Here is a 22696-nt window from a genome sequence, read left to right on the forward strand (position 1 = left end):
TTTTCCCCCCAGAAGTAGTTACTCTGCTGACGTAAAGGGGCTTGCTTGCTCCTAAGCCATGGGGTGTTGCATTTCGGATTCTGCTTCTCAGAAGGTTGAAACATAAACGTAGAGAACATTTTCTGTTCATAGCTGAGAAGTCATTGTAATCCTAACCTTGCCTTTGCCCTGTAGCTGGCTGAGAGTATATGTTAAATCAAGAGAAACATTAGGATTAGGGCTGGAATTCAATCTGATTCAGGGAGCCACTACAAGGACCACAAGCTATTTAATTCCTCCTTTGAAGGTTTCAGGACTGATGAAGTGATACTGCACTGATCTTCTCCTTTTCTCTTCTTTTCTTCCTTTTGTTTCTGTTTTTGGAGCAAGCTTTGAGCTTAAATCGAGCTGGCAGCTTCCTTTTCAGACCTCGGCAGCTGACATCATCTGCACAGCAGTAACGAACAACAGGAAGAAAACATCTGGGCTTGGAGACACGAAGAAGAGATCAAGGCTGTAGCGCTCTGCAGAATAAAGGGGTGACCACAGTCTGTCTTGAGTGCGTCCTGCAGTCGTGAGGCCGCTCCGGCGGCTGCAGGGATGGAACATTCTTGCTCTCTGAGATGAAGGGACAAAGAGGGGGCAGTAAGCTGTTGGGTTCCCTAGGGAGAAGTGGGTGGGGAGGTCAGGACAGCACACTGCTCTTCACGTGGGAAGCCTGCAGGGTCATCTCCACGGCCAGGTCGGTCAGCAGACCTTGTGTCTGTGGTCTGTGGTGGATCGTACCCAAGGGTCATCCTGGGAACCTCGGGCTGTGGGAACGCAGCGGATGGAGCTTTCGTCGTCGGCTTTGATCTGATCTCGAGCACAGGGAGCTTGAAGAAAAAGCTTTTTGTTTTACTCTGCGCTCTCGAGCTGTGCCTGAGGACTGGAAGGAGAGCTCCCTCTGAGCCATGTGGGTGATCCCGTAGGCAGAAGTAGTTGCAATGCTCAGTTCTTGTAACAGCAGGCAGAGACTCAACCTTCATTCTTCTCTTTTAAAGGATCTGGGCTCATTCTTGCTTATTTGGGCCCTAGCTATGATGCTGTTACTTAAAACATCCCAATAACAACACCCACCCCCCAAAACCCAACCCTTCCATGAGCCTTAGCATGGAGGGGTGTAGGCCATGATCATGCAGTGCAGTTGGCCCCTTCCATTGTCCCAAGGGATGGTTAAATGGAGGAGACGTTTGCCTCTGTGTCTGAATTGCCTCTAGACTAGCGCCGAGGGTTACATCCAGCTTCCTCACAACTTACGCTGCCTCGCCTGCAGCGGCACGGCTTCCTTCCTGCCCCGGGATGCCCTGTGCCAGCCATCCTGTGCTGGGCCTTTGCCGTCTCCCGCCGGACTAGGTACAGGTTTCTGAAGGCCGTTGGCTGACCCGGCGCATTCAGGCTGCCTTCTTGTGCGTGAATGTAACGTGTTGGTGATGTTTGCCTGGCAGAGCTGCTGTGGAAGCAAGCTGTGTTCTGTTTGATGGGAGTGATGGGCGGTTTGGCTCTCAGGGAGCTCAGCAGCGCAGCTTCCATATGCGATACCTCTAATCACCAGAGCTGATTGTCGTGCGTGTAGGCACCGCTACCTCCACCCCCTCCCCTTACTGCAGCCGGCTGTGGTTTGACTTTGTCCAGGGTCTGAGGGAGCTCCCTTACCCCTTCTCCCTCCACAAACTCCCAGTAGTCATACTTGGGCAGCGTGTGAAGTGGGACGGTGACAGAGCTCTGATCCTGACCCCGGAGTCGTTCCCTGGGGCTCTGTGCTGGGCTCTGTTAACCCCTTGGTGCTTCCGGGCAGAATTTTCTAATGCCCATAAGCCACCTATCATCTCGGGCTTGATGGAGCTCTTTCATCTAAGCAGAGATGGATCTACTGGTGATGAAATGGGCTTTTTTTGGCTTTTTAGTTAGTCAGTGGGCTAAGGAAACCTGGTTAAGGCACTGGCCGTTCGTGAAAACCTGGGTTTTCTCTGTATCCTATTGGTAATGCGGAGAGAATGTTATTTTTCTCTTTGTTGTTCTTACTACTTAAGCTAAAGATTAACTTTGGCAGAGTAGCAAGAGGCTATGTACTGGCCAAGAAACAATTCGGTCTGGAAGTTAGTGGAATGTTTCTGACCTTGGGAGGAGGAGCTCCTGGAACAGAAATTGGACATATTTCTTTTTAAACAGGACAGTGTATCAGCTGGTTACATGTGGGTTGCTTTCCCCCAGGGTGGTGAAAAGCACATCCTTGATCTTCTGCCAGTCACTGGGCAAATTTTGGAGCTTTCGCTCATGGCATAGAGTTCTCTGAGGGGCAGGACACTGCTGTCTGAGTGGGCGAAGGCTCCCAGCCGCTCCTGAAGCCCCAGAGGCACTGCTGGTCGGGGCTGCGGCTGTGCTGGCGGCGCAGCAGCAAGGAGCGGTGCGTCACATCCTTCCCTGCGCAGGCTGGCACGGTACCCTGAGGAGCAAGCACAGGCCCTTTGCAGAAGCACAGATACCCTGCCTGCTGGTGTGCCCTCTGTCCCCCAGCCACCTTTGCAGGAAGGGGGGAGGGCAGGTTGGGGGGTTGTTCTGGGCAGTCTCTCGTCTCCCTGCGACATCTGCACGTCTCGGGCATCGGGGGTGCCGCTGCCGGCGCGAGCGGCTGAAGCTCGCGGGTTGCCCAGGAGAGCAGCGCTGCTTTTGCGACAAGTCCAGGGCTCCCGGTGTGAATCCAGTGCTTGAGGCAGCGCAGAAACAGTGAACCTGGGCTGGCGTGTCGGCGTGGGGGCGAAGCAGGGCTCTGCACTTCTCAGGGAGCAAGTCGGGCCCAAGGAGTTGTCTCTTAGCCCAGTTGTGATTTCAAGCTATTGCCGAGCCGGTGGCAGCCCCGCTACTCACCAGTGAAGTGAGAAATAAACTCCTGTAACTTCTCTGCTGACAGTTGACCTAACTTTATTTTTTTGTGCGATGCGTGTAAACGCAAGCCAGGGCGGGCGCTTTCCTCCGCAGTCACCCCTGGTTTGTGACCCCTGAAATCCCGTGGGCTTTTCCTGCTCTCTCAGCAGCAGTGCAGTCTCCGAGATGCTGGCTTGCTGCTTCCATTTCCCTGTGTCTGGTGAAGATCCTGGGCACCCCGTGCGTTCACATAAACCCGTGGATGCTTGTCTCGTCACCGGGAGGTACACTAGACCTTCAGATCCAAACCTCCTGTTACCCTTTGTGGCTGTGCTGCGTCTCTAGCACTGATGGACTATCCTGTCGCTGAGCCCAGTTGCTGCTGGACCTGTTAGGCTGGAACAAGGATCAGACGGAGCAAATGCCAGAGAGAAGCAGGAGCCTCTTGCTGTCAGGAGGTGTTTCTCCAGCCATGACAGGCTGTCAGCCCTGCCTCTTCCGCTCCCCACTCGTATGCCGTCTCTGGAAGGTGCTCTGCTCTGGGACGCTGATCCACGCGTGGAGTCGGTGGTTGTCACTGCGTACATGCCAGCAGTAATGCATCTTTGCATTCGTTGGATGTCTTCTCTAGCATCTCCAGAGGCACAGAGTCACAGCTCGAACGTGAGGTGCTGAGGACTGGAAGCTGCTGACTGATGCTCACAGGGGGTCTTGCCTGGGTCACTGTCCGGTTGTCACCCAACAGGGCAGCGGTGTTTGTGGAGCTCTCTGCAGTGGTGTGCCTTTGCTGCCCCAGGAATTGCGTTTGCTCCATTCACAAACAATTGCAGTAAACAGGCTGTAGTAATTGAAGTGTTTCCTTCAGCTGTGGTGCCCTGATCAGCTTCCTGGCTGCGTCCTCAGGTGCGGGCGTTTCGAGACCAGGTCTTTCCAACGTTTTGAGGGGAAGGAGACGTCTTTGCTTTTGCAGCAGCCTCTACAAAGCATGCTTTCTGTCCTGGATGTCCAGGAAAGCCACTGCACCGGCCGTTTACCAATGCTCTGTTGTCTTTCCCAGTTGATCACGTGGTTCCGGAGCCAGGGACCAGTTTGCTGACTGCGTTCGACCAGTGGCGAGAGTGGGCAGACAGCAAGTCCTGCTGCGACTACTCCCTGCATGTGGATATCACCGAGTGGCATAAAGGTGTCCAGGAGGAGATGGAAGCTCTGGTTAAAGATCATGGTAAGCTTGGTTAGGGAAAGCTCAGAGAAACCATCCCCCTCTTTACTGTTTAGGACTGGCTTCCCTCTTTTTTTAGGGCTGGCTCCTGTGAAATATTTTAGGCTCAGGTCTCAGTAAAGCTGCTGTGGACCTGACTGACTCGGCCCATTCTGGCCTGTTGCGGAGGCTTGGACAGTCGCCGTAGCAGGAGGCTCAGGGGGACGGCACACACGGGTGTTGCTGCAGTGTGTTAGGGGGGTGAGCACTGACTTGGAAGAGGTGAGTCTGCTGCCCCGCAGAGGAGCCTTTAGCTTCGTGGAGGTCCTTTGATTTTTGTTAGTGCAGGTAGGCGATAGGTTTGGCAATTAAACTGTTGTAAACAAGGGAAGAATCAGGCCCAGAAGTAACAACCCAGCACTGCTTGCTAAAAGTGGAGAAGAGCTGTGTAAAACCACCTCACAGGTTTTCCCCCTCTTTAACTTCCTTAACTTTCATCCTTAGGCTAGAGTAGTTTTCTGTCCTGTTTGTAGTCTGAAACCCAGACTCTTCCCTCCTAATGAGTGCTTCCCCTCCGGTGCTGGGTAGGAGCTTGTGCCGGCTGGGAAGGCAGGAGCGGGGCTTGGTCAGGGCAGACACGGAGGAGGGCGTGCTGGCCGACACGCATCTCCCGTCGCTCTCACAGGAGGGAGTGGGGGATCAGGCAGCCAGGCCCAGTCTCTGCTTTTGGGTGTGATCCATTTTGCTTATTTTTTTACTCAACCTCCTACAGTACTGAATCCACAGAACTATTCTTATTTCCATGTGAAGTGGAAGCCTGGGGGTTTTGCTGTCCCCACGGCTGGAGTGCAGGCTCCTCTCTTCTCGTGGGTTGTGTTAATAGACGCCACGTGGCCGCGGAGATCCTCGCTGTGATCTGTTGGGAGTGCGTGTGCCTGCGTGCACGCGCGTGTGTGTGCACTTTTCACAGCAGGTTAAAGCCATTCACCTGTCCAGCCACCCTCACTGCTTGCGGGGGACGCCTCCTCTCTGCGGGGAGCAGCGTTCCGTGCGTCTCCATCCCTGCAGTCTGTGTGTCGACGGTAATTCCTTTGCTCTCTTTCTGCCAGGTGTGAACTCCTTCTTGGTGTACATGGCTTTCAAAGACCGCTTTCAGCTAACTGATTCTCAGGTAGGAGGGCTTGAAGCGCACGTGTTTCTGTCACTGCAGGCTGTCTCTCGTACAGGGTTGCAATCACGCGTGGTTCGGACATTCTCTTGGTGTCAGTGCGTCGGGTTTGCGGCAGCACCCAGAGCTCTGGCTTAATTAAAGAAACAACCAACCCTGTGAGGCTTGGCTGTGGAAAGCAATGCCAAACCCCTCGTTTTGAAAGATCTGAGGTTTTCTTCCAGCTCTGCTGTCGTGGAAGCAGCACAGTTGGTGAATGGCTGCTTCCTGCCAAGGCGATGGTGGGATCTGTGGGATCTGCATGGGCTGAACCTGATCCTGCCCCAGAAGGGGTCTCTGCCATTAGCATTAGGATCGCTGGGAATTGCCCTCCCATTTGCTATTCTAGTGGCTACATTTGTGGAGGTTTAATTGTTGAGATGGGTGGTTTGTATTTCTAAACGTGGTGGGAGGAGAGGAATGTCTGGGAGTGATTGGGAGCGGCTGCGGGGCAGTTATCTCTAATGACTCTGGTAAACATCTTAATGAGTGACCACTGATGGAGCCGTTGTTGGGGGACACTCGAACTGGCTGCTGGAGTGGGAAATCACACGGCTCCCAGCCCAGGCAGGAGAGGGGTGGGTGCAGAGGGCTCCGTGAAAGTCAGGTGCGAGGTGGTTCTCTTCATGCCAGGCACCAGTAAATGAAGGCATGAAACAGGCACAACTCTTGCTAAAATCACTCCAGGTGTAGGCCTGTGCAGCTGCTGTTTCTTTCTCCAGAGTGGTAAATACACCCAAACCTGGCTTCTGCATAGCGCTTCTTTGCCGTGTCGGTAACTTCCAACTGTACAGGTTGGGAAGTGTCGTTGTAGGCAGGAAAATGGATCATATCTATCCAGCAAACCACATCTTGTGTTTCTTCATGCTGCTTTTCTCTTTTCCGTTCTGCAAAACTGGGGGTGCTGGAGGAGTCTGGGGCAGGCACTGTGTAATCGGTGTGTACCCGGGTGTGTACGCGGGTGTACCGTGCCACGTCTGTTCTGTCTTCCAGATATACGAGGTCCTGAGTGTAATCCGGGATATTGGTGCGACAGCTCAAGTGCATGCTGAGAACGGTGACATCATTGCTGAGGTATGTTGTGTTTATTCTGGGGGTTGTTAACTACAAAACGCTGGGAGGGATTTACATTCTAAATCCTTCTTTGCAAGCAGAACCAGGACTGTTAGAAGCGTGGCATAGCTGCATCAGGGATGCAAGCAGGGCTGGGCATCAGATCTCGTCCCCTTGATGGTCACTGGGATGGGAGCGGGTTTTCACGGCAGCTGTCGGTTCGTGGGGCATGTCGGCCACCTCTGCCTTTCTCCTCGTGACGGGCTGTGCCTGGCTGTGACCTTCCCTGCAGACCATAACCTGTTCTGCAGTAGCTAAGGGCAGCGGGAGTGGGAAGGGAGACGGCTTCCCACACTGCCTGGGACGCTGGTGTTTGCAACAAAGAGGAAACGTTAAGGATGTGTTCGGATTCTACCTGACCTCCGGCTCCATCTGTGTTCTGTTCCCAGCATGCAGAGCTTGGTGCTGCAGAGGATTTCTGTGTCGTCTGGCAGGGGAAGAGCCCGCTTGAGTCTTTGAGCCCTGTCACCTGCAGTTGCAGGGTGATTTTTTCATGAGATACTGTTTTCCCACTTCCTTAGGGGTTACTTTACAGATGCACATGAGTAGTGAACGTTGAGGGGCTGTGAACCCAGTGGGAGGCAAATGAAAATAAGAAGGTTTCCCTGACTGCCTGTGAACAGATCAGCAAGGGGTTTGTGAGCTCTGGTTAGTCTCAAGAGGGGAAGTTGGACAGGACTCTGGTTGTAAGGCCCTTATGTAAAGCCCCGTGCGATTATTAGTTAGCAGAGGTGCCTAGGATACCACCTGTACCTCTTTCAAACAGCAAGAAAAAATGCTTGTTGCTTTAAATCTTTCTCCTGCTGTTGTTTTCTCTCTGCCTTAAGGAGCAGCAAAGGATCCTGGAGCTGGGGATCACAGGCCCTGAAGGGCATGTCTTGAGCAGACCTGAAGAGGTGAGGACTTTACTGTGTTTGCATTTATTCCCCCTGCTGATAACATGTCTGTCTTGCCATCAGGTACTTTGGATTGGGATGCCTGTGGCCAGAAACAGCGTCTCATCCTGGCTAGAGGAGTTATTGCTGCGTGGCGTGAGGGGAGAGGGGAAGATGCTCCTAGGGACTGACTAGTACCTGGTCCCCTCTAGAGACTAACTGCTGTGGGTGCTTATGGGGAACTGAGGAGCCCACTCAGCTTCTGCCCTGGGGAAGGGGACACCTCCAGGGAGCAGTTTGTCCAGCCTAAGGTTTGATTCCCCCCCTGAAATAGCTGATTTTTTTCTGTTTGTGGGCAGAGGTAGGCTATGAGGGCTCTGCTCACACATCAGGGGTCTAAAGTGAGGTGTCTTCGAACCACGGAGCCCATGCTAAGCACTTCAGAGACAGAGTGCTGTTAGCACATCTTCAGTTCAGTCCCTTGGGAGCGCAGACTGGAATCCCACAGGAGGAGATGTGGAAGACGTTGAACCTGAAGCCCAGGTAGAGCCCCAACAGCCTGAATCGCCAGTGAGTTGGTTCTTCCGCTGCACAGGAACACTTTGAGGTGGAGGCCCTGAGATGTGCCGATGATGTTGGTGCTAGAGCCTGAGGTTCTTGCAGTTTCCCATCGCTTTCAGTCAAGTTATGCATGAGTAAAGACTTCAGGATTTGGGTTTATGTAGGCAGGATTCTGCCACTGACTTTCCTAGATCCCATCTCTTGGGCTGCTCTCTCAGTCCTTATTTATGAAGAATTCCTCTGACTCAGCGGAAATGTTCAACATCCGTCCAAATCCTGACATTCTGGCACGGGCATCGCTTCCATTACCATAGCATTTGATCATTTGATGAACATTTTACCGATGGTGGATTCTTTACACCAAGGCACGAAGCGGTTTGCTGAAGGCGTAGAGGGTATGTACCAGAGAGGGAGCCTGTTTTCGCATCCTGGCCCAGCACTTGATTATAGTTAACCTCCGTGCTTCCCCATCGATTTCTCTAGGGTCAAGCACCCCAATTCCTCTCACCCCCTCTTTTAATTTAAAAAGGAAATCTCAAGAATGAGAACGATCCTTGTAACTTTGTTTTCAGGTTGGTTCCCGTTGCATCTTTCATTTCCAGTCTCTCTAAACCAGACATCTCGCCGTGGCATTCTGCATTCGGGAAGTCCATCCGTTACGTACAAGCTGTTCTTTTTTGTTCCTCCAAGATACCAGGGCTTTGCTGGCTGCCAGATGTGGCAGCTGGGTGTGTGAGATCATCCACACGTGTCCCTCATGCTCCCTCTCTATCTCCTCCCCTTGGTTCAGACAAGCAGCATCCAGAGACATTTCAGGAGGAGTATAAATCATTCTGTTGCTTCATGCAGAAGGGGAAACAGAATACTTGAGTTGAGCAGCCTGTGAGTCCTCACAGAATCTCTCTTTGGCTCCAGGAGCTGGGAGTCTTGGCTTCCTGGAAGTTGCCAGCAAACGCTTGCACTGAGCCTTCCACCCCTCTGCCCGTGCAAGAGCAGGAGCAGATTGCCGACGTGACGCTTGCGCCTCATCCGTGGAGCACCCCTGAACTTCTCTTGGCTTCAGAGGAAGGCTGCTCCCTACTGACGGGGCCTGGCCATCAAACGACCCAGGTTTTGCCTGGCTGCTTCAGAGCTCATCCTTCGTGGAGCAGGAGCTTTCGGGGGTGAGCGTGTGGCCTCCTGGCCTGGCTGGTTGGTATGCCTGCCTCTCGCCCCTGGGGAAGTGTCTTCATTCTCCGCGTAGCGAGGACGGCTGCCTAGGGACATGCGTCTGCCTCGGCTGAGGGCCGGTGGAGCCTTTCCCAGCGTCCCTGGGCAGCCCCTGTGCGGCTGAACTCGGCTCTGCTGCCTGCCCGGCGGGGAAACGCTTGGTCCAACATTCTCCTTTAATGGGGTGAGAAGCAGAGCAGGAAACAGTCTCATCTGGTTCCCTCCCCTCCTTTGCTCCCACGATGGAGTACCTTTGTGTTTTTAGAAGCACACAACTCCCTTGGAGCTGGCTGGTTCCCAGAGTGGCAGCAGATCCATAACTCCTGTTGACTCGGTGGGAAGGGGTCTTTCGTGGTATCCTGCTGGGATGCTGTTAACGCTACAATTGGCTTTTCACTCTGCCTCCTACGGAGTGTAAAGCCTGTCCAAGGGACTTTTCGATGGTTGTCATCTTACTGAAGAGCTGCTTAATTCAGACCTTCTATAGCGAGCGAGCAGGCGCTGTCGAACGAGTCTGCAATAGTTACTCAGTCAGAACTCCCACTCAGTTCAGTGAGACATGTCAGAGTGAAGGATTCAGGGTCTGGCCGTGTGCATTTCATAGAATCATGAAATGGTTTGGGTTGGAAGGAACATTAAAGGTCATCCAGTCCCCCCCCCTGCCATGGGCAGGGACACCTTCCATAGCCCAGAGTGCTCCAAGCCTCATCCAGCCTGGCCTTGGACACTCCCAGGGATGGGGCATCCACAGCTTCTCTGGGCAACCTGTGCCAGTGCTCCCACCCTCTGCGGGAAGAATTCCTTCCTGATGTCCAATCCAAACCCACTTTCAGTTTAAACCCATTTGTATCTTACTTGGAACGGACGCATCTTCTGAATTCCCAGGTTGAGCAGAAGGCAGGAATGAGGGCGCAGGTTTCACCGCTGACTCACGGGGCTGGCTTGCTCTCCTGTCACCTGGGTTGAGCCAAGGTGACGGTAGTCAGCGTGTTCCAGCCAGCAAAGGAGCCTTAACTGAGGCATCACCGTCCTTTTCTGGGAACCACTCCTTCTCATAGCTCAGATCACTCTCTGAAGACTTTTCGGAGCGATCCATCGGCTTTTGGTTTTATTTTAGCCACAAAAACGCTGGAAGCAGAAGGAGTCCAAGCGCTCCAGGAAATGTCTGTCTTTTTTTCCAAGAGAACTGCTGTGCTAGGGCTTCTGATGCATACTGGTAATTGCAAACATTCCCCTTTGGACTACTCCTTGGGTTATTGTTATGTGCCTGTCACCGTAGCATCTGGGCACAAGGCGTGAGTTCAGCAGCCGTATTCTCTTCCGTGCAGATAATGGTCTCCTCCTGCTTAGCAGTTGCTGAAATGCCTTTTGGAGGAAGGTCTGGAGACGCGTGTTGCGTTATCCCTGCTTTGCAAGTGGGGAAACTGAGGCACAGCGTGGAGGCACGACTTCCAAGTGCTGCGATGACAGAGCTGTGCGCAGCCCTGCTTCGGGGGAGCGGTTTGCAAACCGATGCCGTTGCCTGGAAGCATTGGTCCGTCTGACTTCTCTCCTTGTCTCTCAGGAGGGATGAGTGTGCTTTTCTTGGCTCTTCCTTTCAGCCTTCATCTTCCCTGCAAGTGCTTTTGGCTGTGGCACGCTCGAGTCAAATGTCCTGGGATAAACACCCTTCCTTGCAGCCTTTTCTGTTGGCGTCGGGCAGCTGGGACAGAAAACGTCCCGGTCTGTGTCACCCTGCCCGGGGAGGGTTAGTCACAGCCCTGGTGTGGTGACAGGCTAGGGCTTTAACCCTTTTGGCACTAGAGACCAACCTGCTGGCTCGGGGGTGGGGGCTGGTTTTCTTTTAACCCCTCTCCAGCTGTCGTGTTGTCTTCCTGGAGGAGCCCAGCTGCAAACAGCATGTGGGGGGCTTTGGCGGGGGGAGCAGAGCTCGCTTGGACATCAGCATGGAGAAGACACCGTTTCCGAAGTCCGTAATTCTGGTACTTCCTTCGGTGGATAGAGCGCAGTGCTAGGAGCCAGCGGTCTGTGCGTTCCGATTCCGGGACCGGTGACGCTTTCCAGTGCTCAGCCAGCGCTAAGCCACGGTAGAGCAGATTTCCGAAAGTGCTGAGCCTCTGCCCATCCCGCCGGCATCCATGGGAGGTGCTGCTGGCCTCTTGCGTTTGGGAATCAGGTGGCTGATTGCTCTGGGTTTCAGCTTCCTCTGTTGCTTGCTTGGAAAGAGCGGTCTTGCAGGCTCAGTTTTCCCTGGCTGCAGGCACCGGGAGCAGTTCCCGGTTGTTACATCAGTCGTCTGGGCTGCTGTGAGCAGGATGCGTGACCTGCAGAAGTCTGCAGGGATGATGTTCCTTCTGAGGCTGGGGTGAGAAAGCGACCCGCAGCCTCGCTGGGGTTATCTCCCTGCACGCGCAGGAAGGAGCGGTGCTCTGTGGGGTGGTTCGCGCTCCGTCAGATCCCAAGCCGGGTACTGTAGCGGAGGGTACAATTTAGGAGGCTGGTTTGCAAACGTGGCTTACCAGAGTATGTGGCCACAGCATCTCTCTTCCGCGTGGGCTGGAACACGAAGAGGTTGTTGAGTCGACATGTAGTTGCGTATTTTTGTCTAGGTTAAAGAAGGGGCTAAATCGTTCTGACCTTGGGCACCTGGGGTGTTATTTTAGGGCTCGGTCTGCTTGCAGAGGAACTCTGAGGCAGCCTGGGAGAAGCGATAGTAATGAGAGGGGATTACAGCTTGATGTCATTGTAGTGGTCGTGAGTACACTGTACATTTTTCCGTCTCACAATTGGAGAGGTGGGAAGTCTCTGCACACCCCGTTTTCCCGTGACCCTCTGAAGGTGAGTGGGATATGCTGACGTGTGGGGATGTTACAAACTTGCTGCTGACTTTGTTTCTCAGGTGGAGGCAGAGGCTGTGAACCGGGCAATAACCATCGCCAACCAAACCAACTGCCCCCTCTATATCACCAAGGTGATGAGCAAAAGTGCTGCTGATGTCATTGCTCAAGCCAGGAAAAAGGGTAAGTTACTTCCCCTGGATGGAAACACCCTGTTAGCTCATGCAGCTTCCAACTCCTTGCCAACAAAAGCTTTATCCCTGCAGGAAGGGTTTATTTTTCCAGTGTTACCGTCCAGGCTCTTTTTTGAAAGGTCCCAAGCAACTGCTTCTGCCTCATCTCCCACAGACAAGTATTCAGTGCTCGTATCAGTGCCAGGAGCTGTTTCTTCTGCTCAGCCTCGATTTTCACACTCATCCTGCCACACTGAGCCATATGCCTTCATATCGTTGCAGAGTAATTCCATGCTGTCTCCGTTTAGTGAATCCTCCTGGAGATTGCAAGCTGTGTCCTCCTTCCAGCTGCTGTGGTCTTTCCCTGATGCTTTCTGCTGAGCTCCTTCCTGGGGTCAGAAGTGATTCCAAGAGTCCCGACGGAGGTCTCTGACTCACAAGCCCTGTTGGATTTAGTTGGAGTACCCAAAGAGGTTACTGATTCCAGCTATCCACTGTGCTCCTTGCTTGTGGAGTAGATATTCCTCATGGGCTGTAACTCACAGCCTGGCATCCAAACAGGAGCTGGGGTCAGTAGCCTGGGTTAGGCTGGGAATTGCAATCACCTCTGATAACTGCCTGATGCTGCTGCAAGAAGCCAGTCACTGACCTGCCGTGGATGCTGCTGCCTCGTGTCTCCTTTCTCTGAGGACAGTGAGGGGCCTGTGCTGCTCTGAGCGATGCAGTAGCTTCTCCCGAGTCCTGACCCTGCTGTCTTGCCCCCAGGGAGCACGGGTTGCAAAGCACAGTGGGTGCCTGTCTCCTTGCTTTGTGCTTTGACTAAACCCTTCATTTCTATTTAAAGCAGCTCTGGGTGGGTGAGTAAGCAGGAGGGCTGATTTTCCCCCTTCTTTCCTCAGAAGGGTTGGAGTTAATTTTATGCAGTCTAAATAAGCCTGAATGGATATACAAATGACATCACTTTTCCATCTGGGTGTTTGGTGCGAGAAAAGCTAATTTCCTACCGCAGCAAACAGATTTATGTTTCTGTATTGGCTTGGAAGTATTTTGGTCCCATGATTCCTGTTAAATGAGTTCAGAATTGGACAGGAGGACTGATTCCAAGGCATCTCTCTCTGTTCGTGGCGTGGAAGCAGCTCAGACTGTTTGGGATAAACCTTCCTCTGCTGGCTCCATTAGTGGAGATCACGCAGAAATGAGAAGATGTGTTGACACGGCAGAGTGGCTGCGTGTTGCATTACCCCAGAAACCAACTTGATGTTGCTGTGCAACCCAGTCCTGTAAGCCAGGGAAGCACCCCTTCCTTTTGCTAAGTAAAATACCGGAGGCATATGCACCACAGAGACAGAGCATCAACAAAACCACCTTCTTGCTGTGCTTGCTGTCCCCTGAGGCAGCTAGCTGGTGAGCAGAGAGGGGCATCAGGGTGAGGGAGCGTACATTCCTATCGCAGAAGCCATAAAAAACGCTGACTTGGCTGGATGTTATCCAGACTCTGAAAGGTGCTGGGATTGTCCCAGGGGGAATGATCCACAGGACTCGCTTTACTTAGCCTCCAGAGTGAACTGGCATATGCAGTTCTCATTCAGATTGCATTTTCTCCCTATCAGGAGAGTTTGGGTATAAACGGCACGCCATTCTCTCCTCCTTTATTTAAGTAATTCAGTTGAAATGCTGTGCAGTTGCCCAGCTGGGTAGCCCAGGGAGGCCACACACACCAGCCTTGCCCTCCCAAGCGACAGAGGAAACAGCTGAAGACTATCCAAGGCGAAAACAAAACAGAATTGATTTGCTAAATGGAAAAGAATGAATGTTATTTAAAGCCAGATGTTCCCAGTGGCATTTGTATGGAGGAGATTCCCTGCAGACTCCGCTGCTGGCAGATCTGGGAGCTCAGGGCATCGCTCCCTGCAGAACAATCCTCGCAGTGTATTGGCCCACAACAGGCTGCCCATTAATGGCCAGCGTGTGTTTTGCCTTGTTCTGATTTCCTAACCCCCCTTCTGGCAAGAGATGTCAGACGGCCTCTTCCTCTGCCGGCGGATCCCCTCTGGCAAAGGCTGTTCCCGCACCTCCTGTTGCAGTGTGGTCCTGGCAGCAGCATGGAGCCGGATAACGCGTTGCTCTGCCTCACCAATGCGCTCTTTCCCAGCTGACCTGAGAGCCTGTAGACGTAACCCTCGCGCAGAAACAGGTGGGAGATGGTATTTTGGTGTTGTGCACGGGGGGTGGCACCACCCTGCTGACCAGTTCGGGGGCTGCCAGTCTTTTCTGATGGAAGAATTCAGGATTGGCATTTTCACCACCCACGTCTTCTGCGGGCAGAGGCAAAGACATGACATGTCGGGGCTCCAGCGCCAGGTGGATAGGCACTTCCCAGAGATCTCAGGAAGGTTTGGTTTGGCGAGCGGCTCTGCCCGACTGCCAGCCTGCTCCGCGTCTGAAGTTGCAGCGTCTTGCGTTTTCTTCTTGCGCAGATGTTGCTGGTGCATTCCAGCTTGCCAAGTGTCGTGGCCTTAAGGATGGGCTGTTCCTTCATGTGGTTCCAAAAATGTTAATGGAGAGGAAGGATGCAGCGGCGGTGAGCACACTGGACAGAGTCTGAAGATCCCATTTCATTTCCTAGTTCTGCCACAGATGAGCCATGTACCCTTGGGGGAATCACTCGGTTTCCCTGAGCAGCATTTGTGACCCACAAGCGATAATACTTCCTCTGATGGGCTTTCTCTGTAGGCAGTAACGTTCCCCGGCAGGAGTTTTCCCTCACCTGACGTACGCACAGTGCCTGCTCCGCTAAGCCAGCCTGCTTGGATCCTTGATACACACAGCTGTAAAAATACGGCAGGTGCTCTTTTCTTCATTCCTCCACGTTCCTTCTGGATCAGACTGGATCTCCTTGTGCTCCTACAGTTCCCCTCAGCTTCTTCCGTAAGGTTCTTGGCCCAGGATACAGCACAGTGAATGGTACCGTAACCCTCTCAAGCACAATTAATCAGTGCCGACCCCAGCATTTGTGTAACGATGCTGTGCACAGAGTGCTGCTCCAAGCCGTTGTCACTACCAGCATCTTCGTTACTAACTCGGGTACTGAGCTGTTTGGATACTTAGGCTAAGGGACTGATTTTTGGGAAACAGGGTTTCGTTAGGGATCTCAAGAGAGGCGTATGAAATTTGCGTGTGGTAACATGCTGCTAGTAACACAACACAGTTAACAGGAGCGTTCAGCGGGCCCGGAGTTTTAATTGGCCAGGAGCTGATCATCTGGTTATGCCGGACAGTGGATTCAATCCAGTGTTGTGTCTCTGCGCTCACACACCTAAAAGGAAGCACGCAGAAACCCCGCGGCGCGTGATGCGGGCGTAACCTACCCGCCCTGTCCTTTTTCAGGAGGATGCTTCATGCCTGGCAGCCAGGCTGGAGATGCATGTTGCTTGGTGCTCACAGTGGGTCTGTCCCTGTTCCTGTCCTGTAGGCACTGTGGTGTATGGAGAGCCCATCACAGCCAGCTTGGGCACCGATGGATCTCATTACTGGAGCAAGAACTGGGCTAAGGCGGCAGCTTTCGTTACTTCCCCACCACTGAGTCCTGACCCAACCACTCCCGACTTTCTCAACTCGCTGCTGTCCTGGTGAGTGGGGCTCTCTGTGTTCATACACCATGTGCTTTGTCACGAGGCAGGCGGGTGGCAAGGACAATAGCTGTGGCTGTTTTACCTTGAGGAGTTAACCTGTGACCTGTCTTTTCCAGCGGAGACCTCCAGGTTACTGGCAGTGCCCACTGCACCTTCAACACTGCTCAGAAAGCTGTCGGGAAGGACAACTTTACCCTGATCCCTGAAGGAACCAATGGGACTGAAGAGAGGATGTCCATCATCTGGGATAAGGCCGTGGTATGTCACGTGTCGTAGGCGAAGGCTGCTGCTAGACTTACAGAGCTGCAGCAGCGTGTTCTTACTCCTCCCAGGTGCTTGTTACGGTCCTCCTGCCTCAGGATTTTGCCTCGCAGAGATCACTGGGAATCTGTGGTGCTGTCAGCTGTTGGCTTTTCGGAGTGGTCCCTACCTGCCTAATGCAGTGACTCCTTTTATCTTCCCCAGGTGACTGGGAAGATGGATGAGAACCAGTTTGTCGCTGTGACCAGCACAAATGCAGCTAAAATCTTCAACCTGTACCCACGGAAGGGCCGTATTGCAGTGGGCTCGGATGCCGATCTCGTCATTTGGGATCCTGACAGCGTGAAGACCATCTCTGCCAAGACTCATAACATAGTAAGGATATTTTCTGTGCTCTGAGCTCTGCTGCTCATTGCCTCATCTCTGTCCTACCAAGAGCTCATGACAACTCAGGGCTTTGTTCTTGCGACGTCCCAAGCCCTCTACACCCAGTACAGCTCGGTTGTGTGAGCAGAGGGAAGACGATTGGGTCTGAATCTGAAATCTCATGGATACCCAGAGATTCCCCTTGGAGCAGAGAGATTGTCTGCCCTTTCTGAGTGTTGGGTGCTTGGGTCTGAGCACGCAGAAAGCTCTTTAAATCTTACCACCGCCTGTCATTTATGACCGTCCGGCTTGCGGGCAGTGGCAGTGTGGACGACCCCTTTTCTAGCTGGGGTCAGTGAAGCTTGCCAGCTTGTGGACACCTTTGCTGGAGATGTGATCCACATCAGTGAGCGTGACGGGATTCACACACGGACTCCCCTGGCGCCCGTGTGTGGAGTCGTGCTTGGACGTGATTTTCCTGGTGATCATCTCAGCGTTCCTCGGTGCAGGGAGGCACAGGGCAGTGCTCAGACTGAGCAGACCTTCCCCCTGTTTCTTCTGCGGCTTTGTGGTGGCCCCGGTAGAGGCAGTGTTTGCGTGTGGCCCCAGCCATGTCCGGTATCTTACACCTGGCTCCTGCAGTGAAAAAGCTGTCCCACCCTGTGGGAATCTGCAGAACGGTCCCAGAGCAAAGGGCTGGGAGGAGTCTCCCTGTGACAGTCGAGCAGTGTCTCAGAGAAAGCAACCACTGTCTGCATTTGTTGATGGCTTGTTTCACTGCTGGCGATGAACCTATGGAATGTGTCTGTGGAAAAAAACTCCTTATTCTTTTTTCCGTGAATGCTTTCATTCACTCAGGAGCTGAAGGAGCAAAATTTTCTTCCACACTTGAATCCCTGGGCACATTCACAAAGAAACTTTTTTAAAAGGTTTGGTTCGCTTCCCTGTGACTTAACTCTGTCAGGATTGGGGACAGACAGCCTGGATTCATCCTGCCTATGCGTAGGCTTCTAACAGAGGCATCCAGACTCAGAAGTCTGGTCACTTTTACCACCGTAGAGGTGCTTCCAGACTTGTCACACCTCCAGTCTGGAGAGGAAAGGCTCAGAGGAGGGAGCCCAGGGACACACCACTTTTAGGTGCCAAGCTTAGTGGTCTGGACCTGAGTTTGTGCTTATGAATGGCTCAGAGGGCTGGAAGTAGCTTGCTGGATGGAGTATTTGAGAGTCACTGCCATTTAATGGCTGTTTTCTTTAGGAAATGAATTGGACTCTAAATTTCCGAACGCGAAACTCAAGAGACTTTCTTTCTGGATATGCTCCAGTACAGTCAGGGTTAACTCCATGAGTTTGCCGTAAATCTGGGCTAGGCAGATCCACCGTGGAGCGACCACTCAGAAGTACTTTATGAGTGAACTCCTGCCCACGTCAGAGGCCTCAGCCCTCTGTGATCAGCCGTTGCCAAAGGCTGCACCTGGAAGTTGTGCCAGGACTGCGGAGAATGAAGGGCTCACGTTTTGGGGTAGTTTGTTCAGAGCTTGAAGAGCTGCCTAAGAAATCACAGCTCTTTCTCGTACGCGTTCAGCTCTGACCGCTTCCCCCGTCTCCCGTTAGACCACGTGTGAGGCCTGTTCCGGTGTCTGACACCGCACGCGTGCCTTGTGTTCGAGGAGAGATTGGTAGGGGTGAAGCCTCTAGAGCCAGACCAGCCTGGTTTGGTCAAGTGTAAAACAAAGGCCCCTTTGAAAGTCAGGGAGAGTGGCTGCTGCCGCACGGCGAGACGTAGCGGTGACGTGGCATCAGGTGACCGCTGCGTTTTTCAGTGCTGCAGCAAAATACAGCCGTTTCCCACGAGCTCGCACCGCTCTTGCCACTGCCTGGCAAGGGGACGTGGGGAGCTGGAGAGGGAGATAGTGTTGTTCTTGGAAGCAGCCTAAGTCATAAGCTTCTAACCAAGCCGCCTCCTTGGCCACAACATTTTTTCAGCCTGGGTTCAGCGTCGGTTTAAGCGTCCCTCCGGCTAATTGCAAACCTGCAGTCAGGCCTGCCCATGCTTCCAGCACACTTCAGGGGCAAACTCCACGGTTAACTCAGCGAAGAAGACCTGGATTTGTCTCAGAGATGGTCACTGGAGTGACAGTCCCCAGGTAACGTGGCGGTAGGGCATCTCGTTCCAGGATGCTTCGCGAGTGGGACATTCACCAGTGATTCCTCAGCACTGGTCTTCTTCCCGTAGTGTAATGTTTCCAATCCTGTTACTTGAGGATGAGCAATCCCATTAGAGGAAAACAAGATTGTCCTGGTCCCTGACCCTTCACCAAAACACTGGTTTGAGATACAGCTTTTCAAAATTAGCATTGTTTTTAGTGTGGAACTCAGCTAAAACTTTATTGGGCTCCAAAAGGCCCTGCAGTTTGGAAGAGAGAGGTGCCTGAATGCCTTGAAACAGGTCAGCTTTGAGACAGTCTCGTTTGAAACTGTATTTCCCCTTTCGAATCTTGTGACAGTGGAAATTTTGCCTAAGTAAATCCTTAATAAATTTAGGCTGATAATAGAGACTGGCCTTTCTGCTGAGCCACAGCACATACAGCTCAGGTGAACGCTGTTGCGTTTGCTTCCTTCTGTCTGGAAAATACTGGCGATTAGCGTGACTGGTGGTTGCTAATTAAGCACAGCAGGCTTTGCTGGAATGAGTGTGTTTGCCTCGTGTCGTCTTGCTTGCTTTAGGCTCTGGAGTACAACATCTTTGAAGGCATGGAGTGCCGCGGCTCTCCGCTGGTGGTGATCAGCCAGGGGAAGATCGTGCTGGAGGATGGGAATCTCCACGTCACCGAGGGATCTGGACGATATATCCCCAGGAAACCCTTCCCTGACTTCGTCTACAAGCGTATCAAAGCCAGGAGCAGGGTGAGTCTAAGTGGCTGGACGCACGTTTGTTCGCTCGCTGAAACCCCTGAGATCAAGTGGTAGGAAAACAGACGCTGTCGCCGGCCATAGGCACACGCTTCTGGAACAGATGTTCCTTGGGTAGGAGCCACATCTACTACCTCATTCCTCTTTCATTTTTGCTATTCACTTCAGTCATTACAGGAATTTGCTTTGGCTTGAGCTGGCATTTTCTGCAAATTCTGTTTTTCTGTTCTTTGATTCTTCCCTGTCTTGGGACACCTGGAGAGAGCGTGTGTCCGGGAGCTGTCTGCTTTGGACATGAGTCAACCTGCCCAAAACCCAGCGGGCTGCTCCTGTCACAGGAGCACCAAGAGAAATTACCGAGAGCATTTGTTATATCAAACCTTTCAGCAACAATTTAGAATTCTGATTTATTGTCATAAACCAGCGTGATGCTGCTTTCCCTTCTGTCAGATACGATCAGGTGCTCCTGTCTGGTGACTGGTGAGTCACAGGCACAGCCCACTGACTGCTGAAAAGTGAGAATTTTCTATTTGTAGGAGGCTAAAATTGTTGGAAAAATGCTTTTTGTAAAACGCAACCATTCAAACAGAACCTGCCTTTTGCCTTTAGTTGGTAAAAACTGACAGAAGGTGACACTGAACTCAGGTGCAGCTTCGTTGCTGAGAATTTAAAAAGCTTAATTCTAACCAAAGTCATATTTCGGAGGAGAAGAGTATTTTGGTGCTCGCGGTGTTGCCCTCTCCTGGACAAACCCAGAGCTGTGTCAGTTCTGCTGACCGTAGGTAATCTTCGCGTTCCACGCGAATGGTCTTCCCGCTCTTGGTCTTCAGAAGAAATTGCAGGTTATCAAAATAGCAGCCTCAGATAACTCAGCACCGCAGAGAACAGGCCCGCGATTTCGGCTGTGTTCTGGTCTCCCACAGACATACGTGTCCGAGCTCTAAGTCCAACTGGGCAGCGTCTCAACGGGAACAATTGCATTTAAGCCGACCTAAAGCTCCCGAGCTGGTGACGCGACGCTCGCCTGCCTCCTCTTCGCACACACCCGCCTCTGCCTTCACACGGTTGTGCTTTTTTGGGGATGAGTAATACGTTTCACTTGAGGGTTGTCAGGAGCCTTTATACAACATCAGGTTGAGATCGTTAAAGGACGGAGCTCGTGCCGTGGGGGACAGACAGACCGACTGTCTTGTGTGGGCTGCTCACGCCGGCCAGCACACAGTTCGTTTCGTCCACGCTGCCCCCGAGGGTCAGCACGGAGGAAACGGTGTACGCCTTCCAATCCTCTGACCAAGTACAAGTCTTGAAACGTGTGTCTTTGGCTTAGCAACATCTGGCCAGCTGTTCAGCTCTCTTTTGGAAACGGTTCTGACCCTGAGAGCTACCTGGTTCTGTGTTTTGCAGCTGGCTGAGCTGCGGGGGGTGCCTCGAGGCCTCTACGACGGACCCGTCTGTGAAGTGTCGGTGACACCGAAGACTGTCACACCAGCGTCTTCAGCCAAGACATCTCCTGCCAAACAGCAGGCCCCCCCCGTGAGGAACCTGCACCAGTCTGGATTCAGCTTGTCTGGTACGTACGTTGCTTTGAAACCACAGCTCGTTCCTGCGCCCTTGCTGTGAATGAATGCCGCTGAAATTGGAAGGCAGCAAGAGAGACCGTGATGTGGTTTTCGCTTGGAGATTATCCCTTTAGAAAGGAGGAAGGGCAGGATAGGAGCTAGCATAAAGTCCTGCTTCTTTTCATGGCACAGCGTGAACGCTGCGTTGCCTCCGGGGCTCGGTCCTCAGCCGGGTGCCTGGGGGTGGGGCAGACGGCACCAGCTTCAGCGGAGCTCTGCCCGCTGAGACCAGCCTTGGGTCTGGTATGTGGCAGATTTGATTTCTCAGTCTGCTGGTCCACTACAGCAGGGGAAAAGTACAGGAAGGAATGGAAAGGCTCGCTAAGCAAAAAGCATATAGCCAGCTGGTGTCTGCGGGGCTGAGTGGCTCCAGTGCTCGGGGCAGAGAGATTAGTGCACAACAGGTTTCAGCAGAATTAGGGTCCTGGAGGGCAGTAAGGGCTTCTCCTCCAGGGATGGTGCATTTTGTGGACGCCGTTGGAGCCTGGCCTGAGGACTGGACAGGTTTCGGTGCAGCCGTGCTCTCCTGACTCCCTTGTCCCACACCTTGCTCCTCTCAGACCCTCGCTGGCACAGGGGACCTGACGTGGCTTCTCTCTCCCGCAGGGGCACAGATCGACGACAACATCCCCCGCCGCACGACTCAGCGCATCGTGGCACCGCCTGGCGGACGTGCCAACATCACCAGCTTGGGCTAAGGACCGGCCCCTCCTGTGCCCGCCTGGCAGACCAGGGGATGCGGCACCGGGAGACCCTTTCTGATCCTTTTAGAGCCTGTGACAGTTACTGCGGGCAACCAGTGAGCGGGGGGCTGAAGTAAGGCGCCTCTTTCAGCCCCCTCAGATTCCCTCCTCATCTTCACCAACCCCTCTCACTTCCCCCGTCAGCCCCTACACATTTCTAAAGAAACCCTGTTTTGGCACCTCTGACACACAGAAATAAGTGTAAGGAGGGTGTTTGAGACATGTGGCCTCTGTCCCATTCAGCATCTTTCTTTTAATAAAGGAAGGATAAAGTGAATTTCCCGGGAGCTGCCTTTAAGACACACACGAAAAAGGAACAAATAAATAATAAATGTAAAAAAATAGCGCTTTTTTTTTTTTAATGTCAAGCAGAAGAGTAGCTCAAGGGTTTTAAACTGGATATTCGGCAGGGTTCTGTGGTCCAGCAGAGCAGGTGGGCAGGTGCGGGGGGACGTGACTGCCAGCCTGTTTGCGGCTGTTCCCCGCCACCTCTGAGGTCACCCAATAGCTGCCGAGAGAGAGAAACAGCACTAGGAGCTGCCGGGGCGCGTCGCCCCCCGCCGTCGGGTGAGCCAGCATCGTTGGCGCCTTCGGTTCCGGCGGTTTGTTGCGTCGTGGTTTCTTTTTTCCTTCCGGATTTTGCTGCAGATTAGGTCCTTGAGGAAACTTTTTGGGTTTTAATGTTTGTGTGTGTGTTTCTAGTATGTTTGTATCGTGTTTACCAAGCCTTATTCGAGAGCTGGGGATCTCGCCGTTCTTCCCAGTCCTTCCTGAACCTCACTGAATTCCGGGCTCCCGCCGCTGCCGCCCTGGTGTTTCAGGTGTTCCTAGCTTGTGTCATTCCAGCCAACTTGCCACTTAGCTGCAACAGGAGCAGGTTCGGAAGCTGCGATCTTCAGGTTCGGCCTTGAGCTGGTGCAGACAAAGGAGCTGGAATCCAGCTGAGGAGCTGGGACAGCTCTCCGGAAGTTTGTTAGCAGTGAGTTTGTCTTCTGTTCCTGGAGGTGGGACTTGCTAAACCGGGGACAGTGGGCAAAGAGCTTGTTGCCTGAAAGATTCCTGTAGCCGCCCCATGTCCCTTTCCTGGCCGTTGGTGGTTATTGAAAG

General features: G+C 53.0%; 1 protein-coding gene across 1 annotated transcript; it reads left to right on the forward strand.

The window, feature by feature from the left end:
* Positions 1 to 3940: 3940 nt before the first annotated feature.
* On the forward strand, positions 3941 to 21896 carry LOC104503669 (dihydropyrimidinase-related protein 2; the record flags this gene model as incomplete). The annotated part of the gene is made up of 11 exons (XM_010161352.1): positions 3941 to 4105; positions 5191 to 5252; positions 6282 to 6362; positions 7229 to 7297; positions 11946 to 12066; positions 15529 to 15685; positions 15805 to 15946; positions 16154 to 16324; positions 19042 to 19221; positions 20632 to 20797; positions 21453 to 21896. Coding segments are annotated over 11 exons (1406 nt in total), but the record flags the coding sequence as incomplete, so codon positions are not given.
* Between the last annotated feature and the right edge of the window lie 800 nt (positions 21897 to 22696).

This window comes from Eurypyga helias, unplaced genomic scaffold (assembly GCF_000690775.1).
Source record: "Eurypyga helias isolate BGI_N326 unplaced genomic scaffold, ASM69077v1 Scaffold45861, whole genome shotgun sequence".
Taxonomy (NCBI): Eukaryota; Metazoa; Chordata; class Aves; order Eurypygiformes; family Eurypygidae; genus Eurypyga; species Eurypyga helias.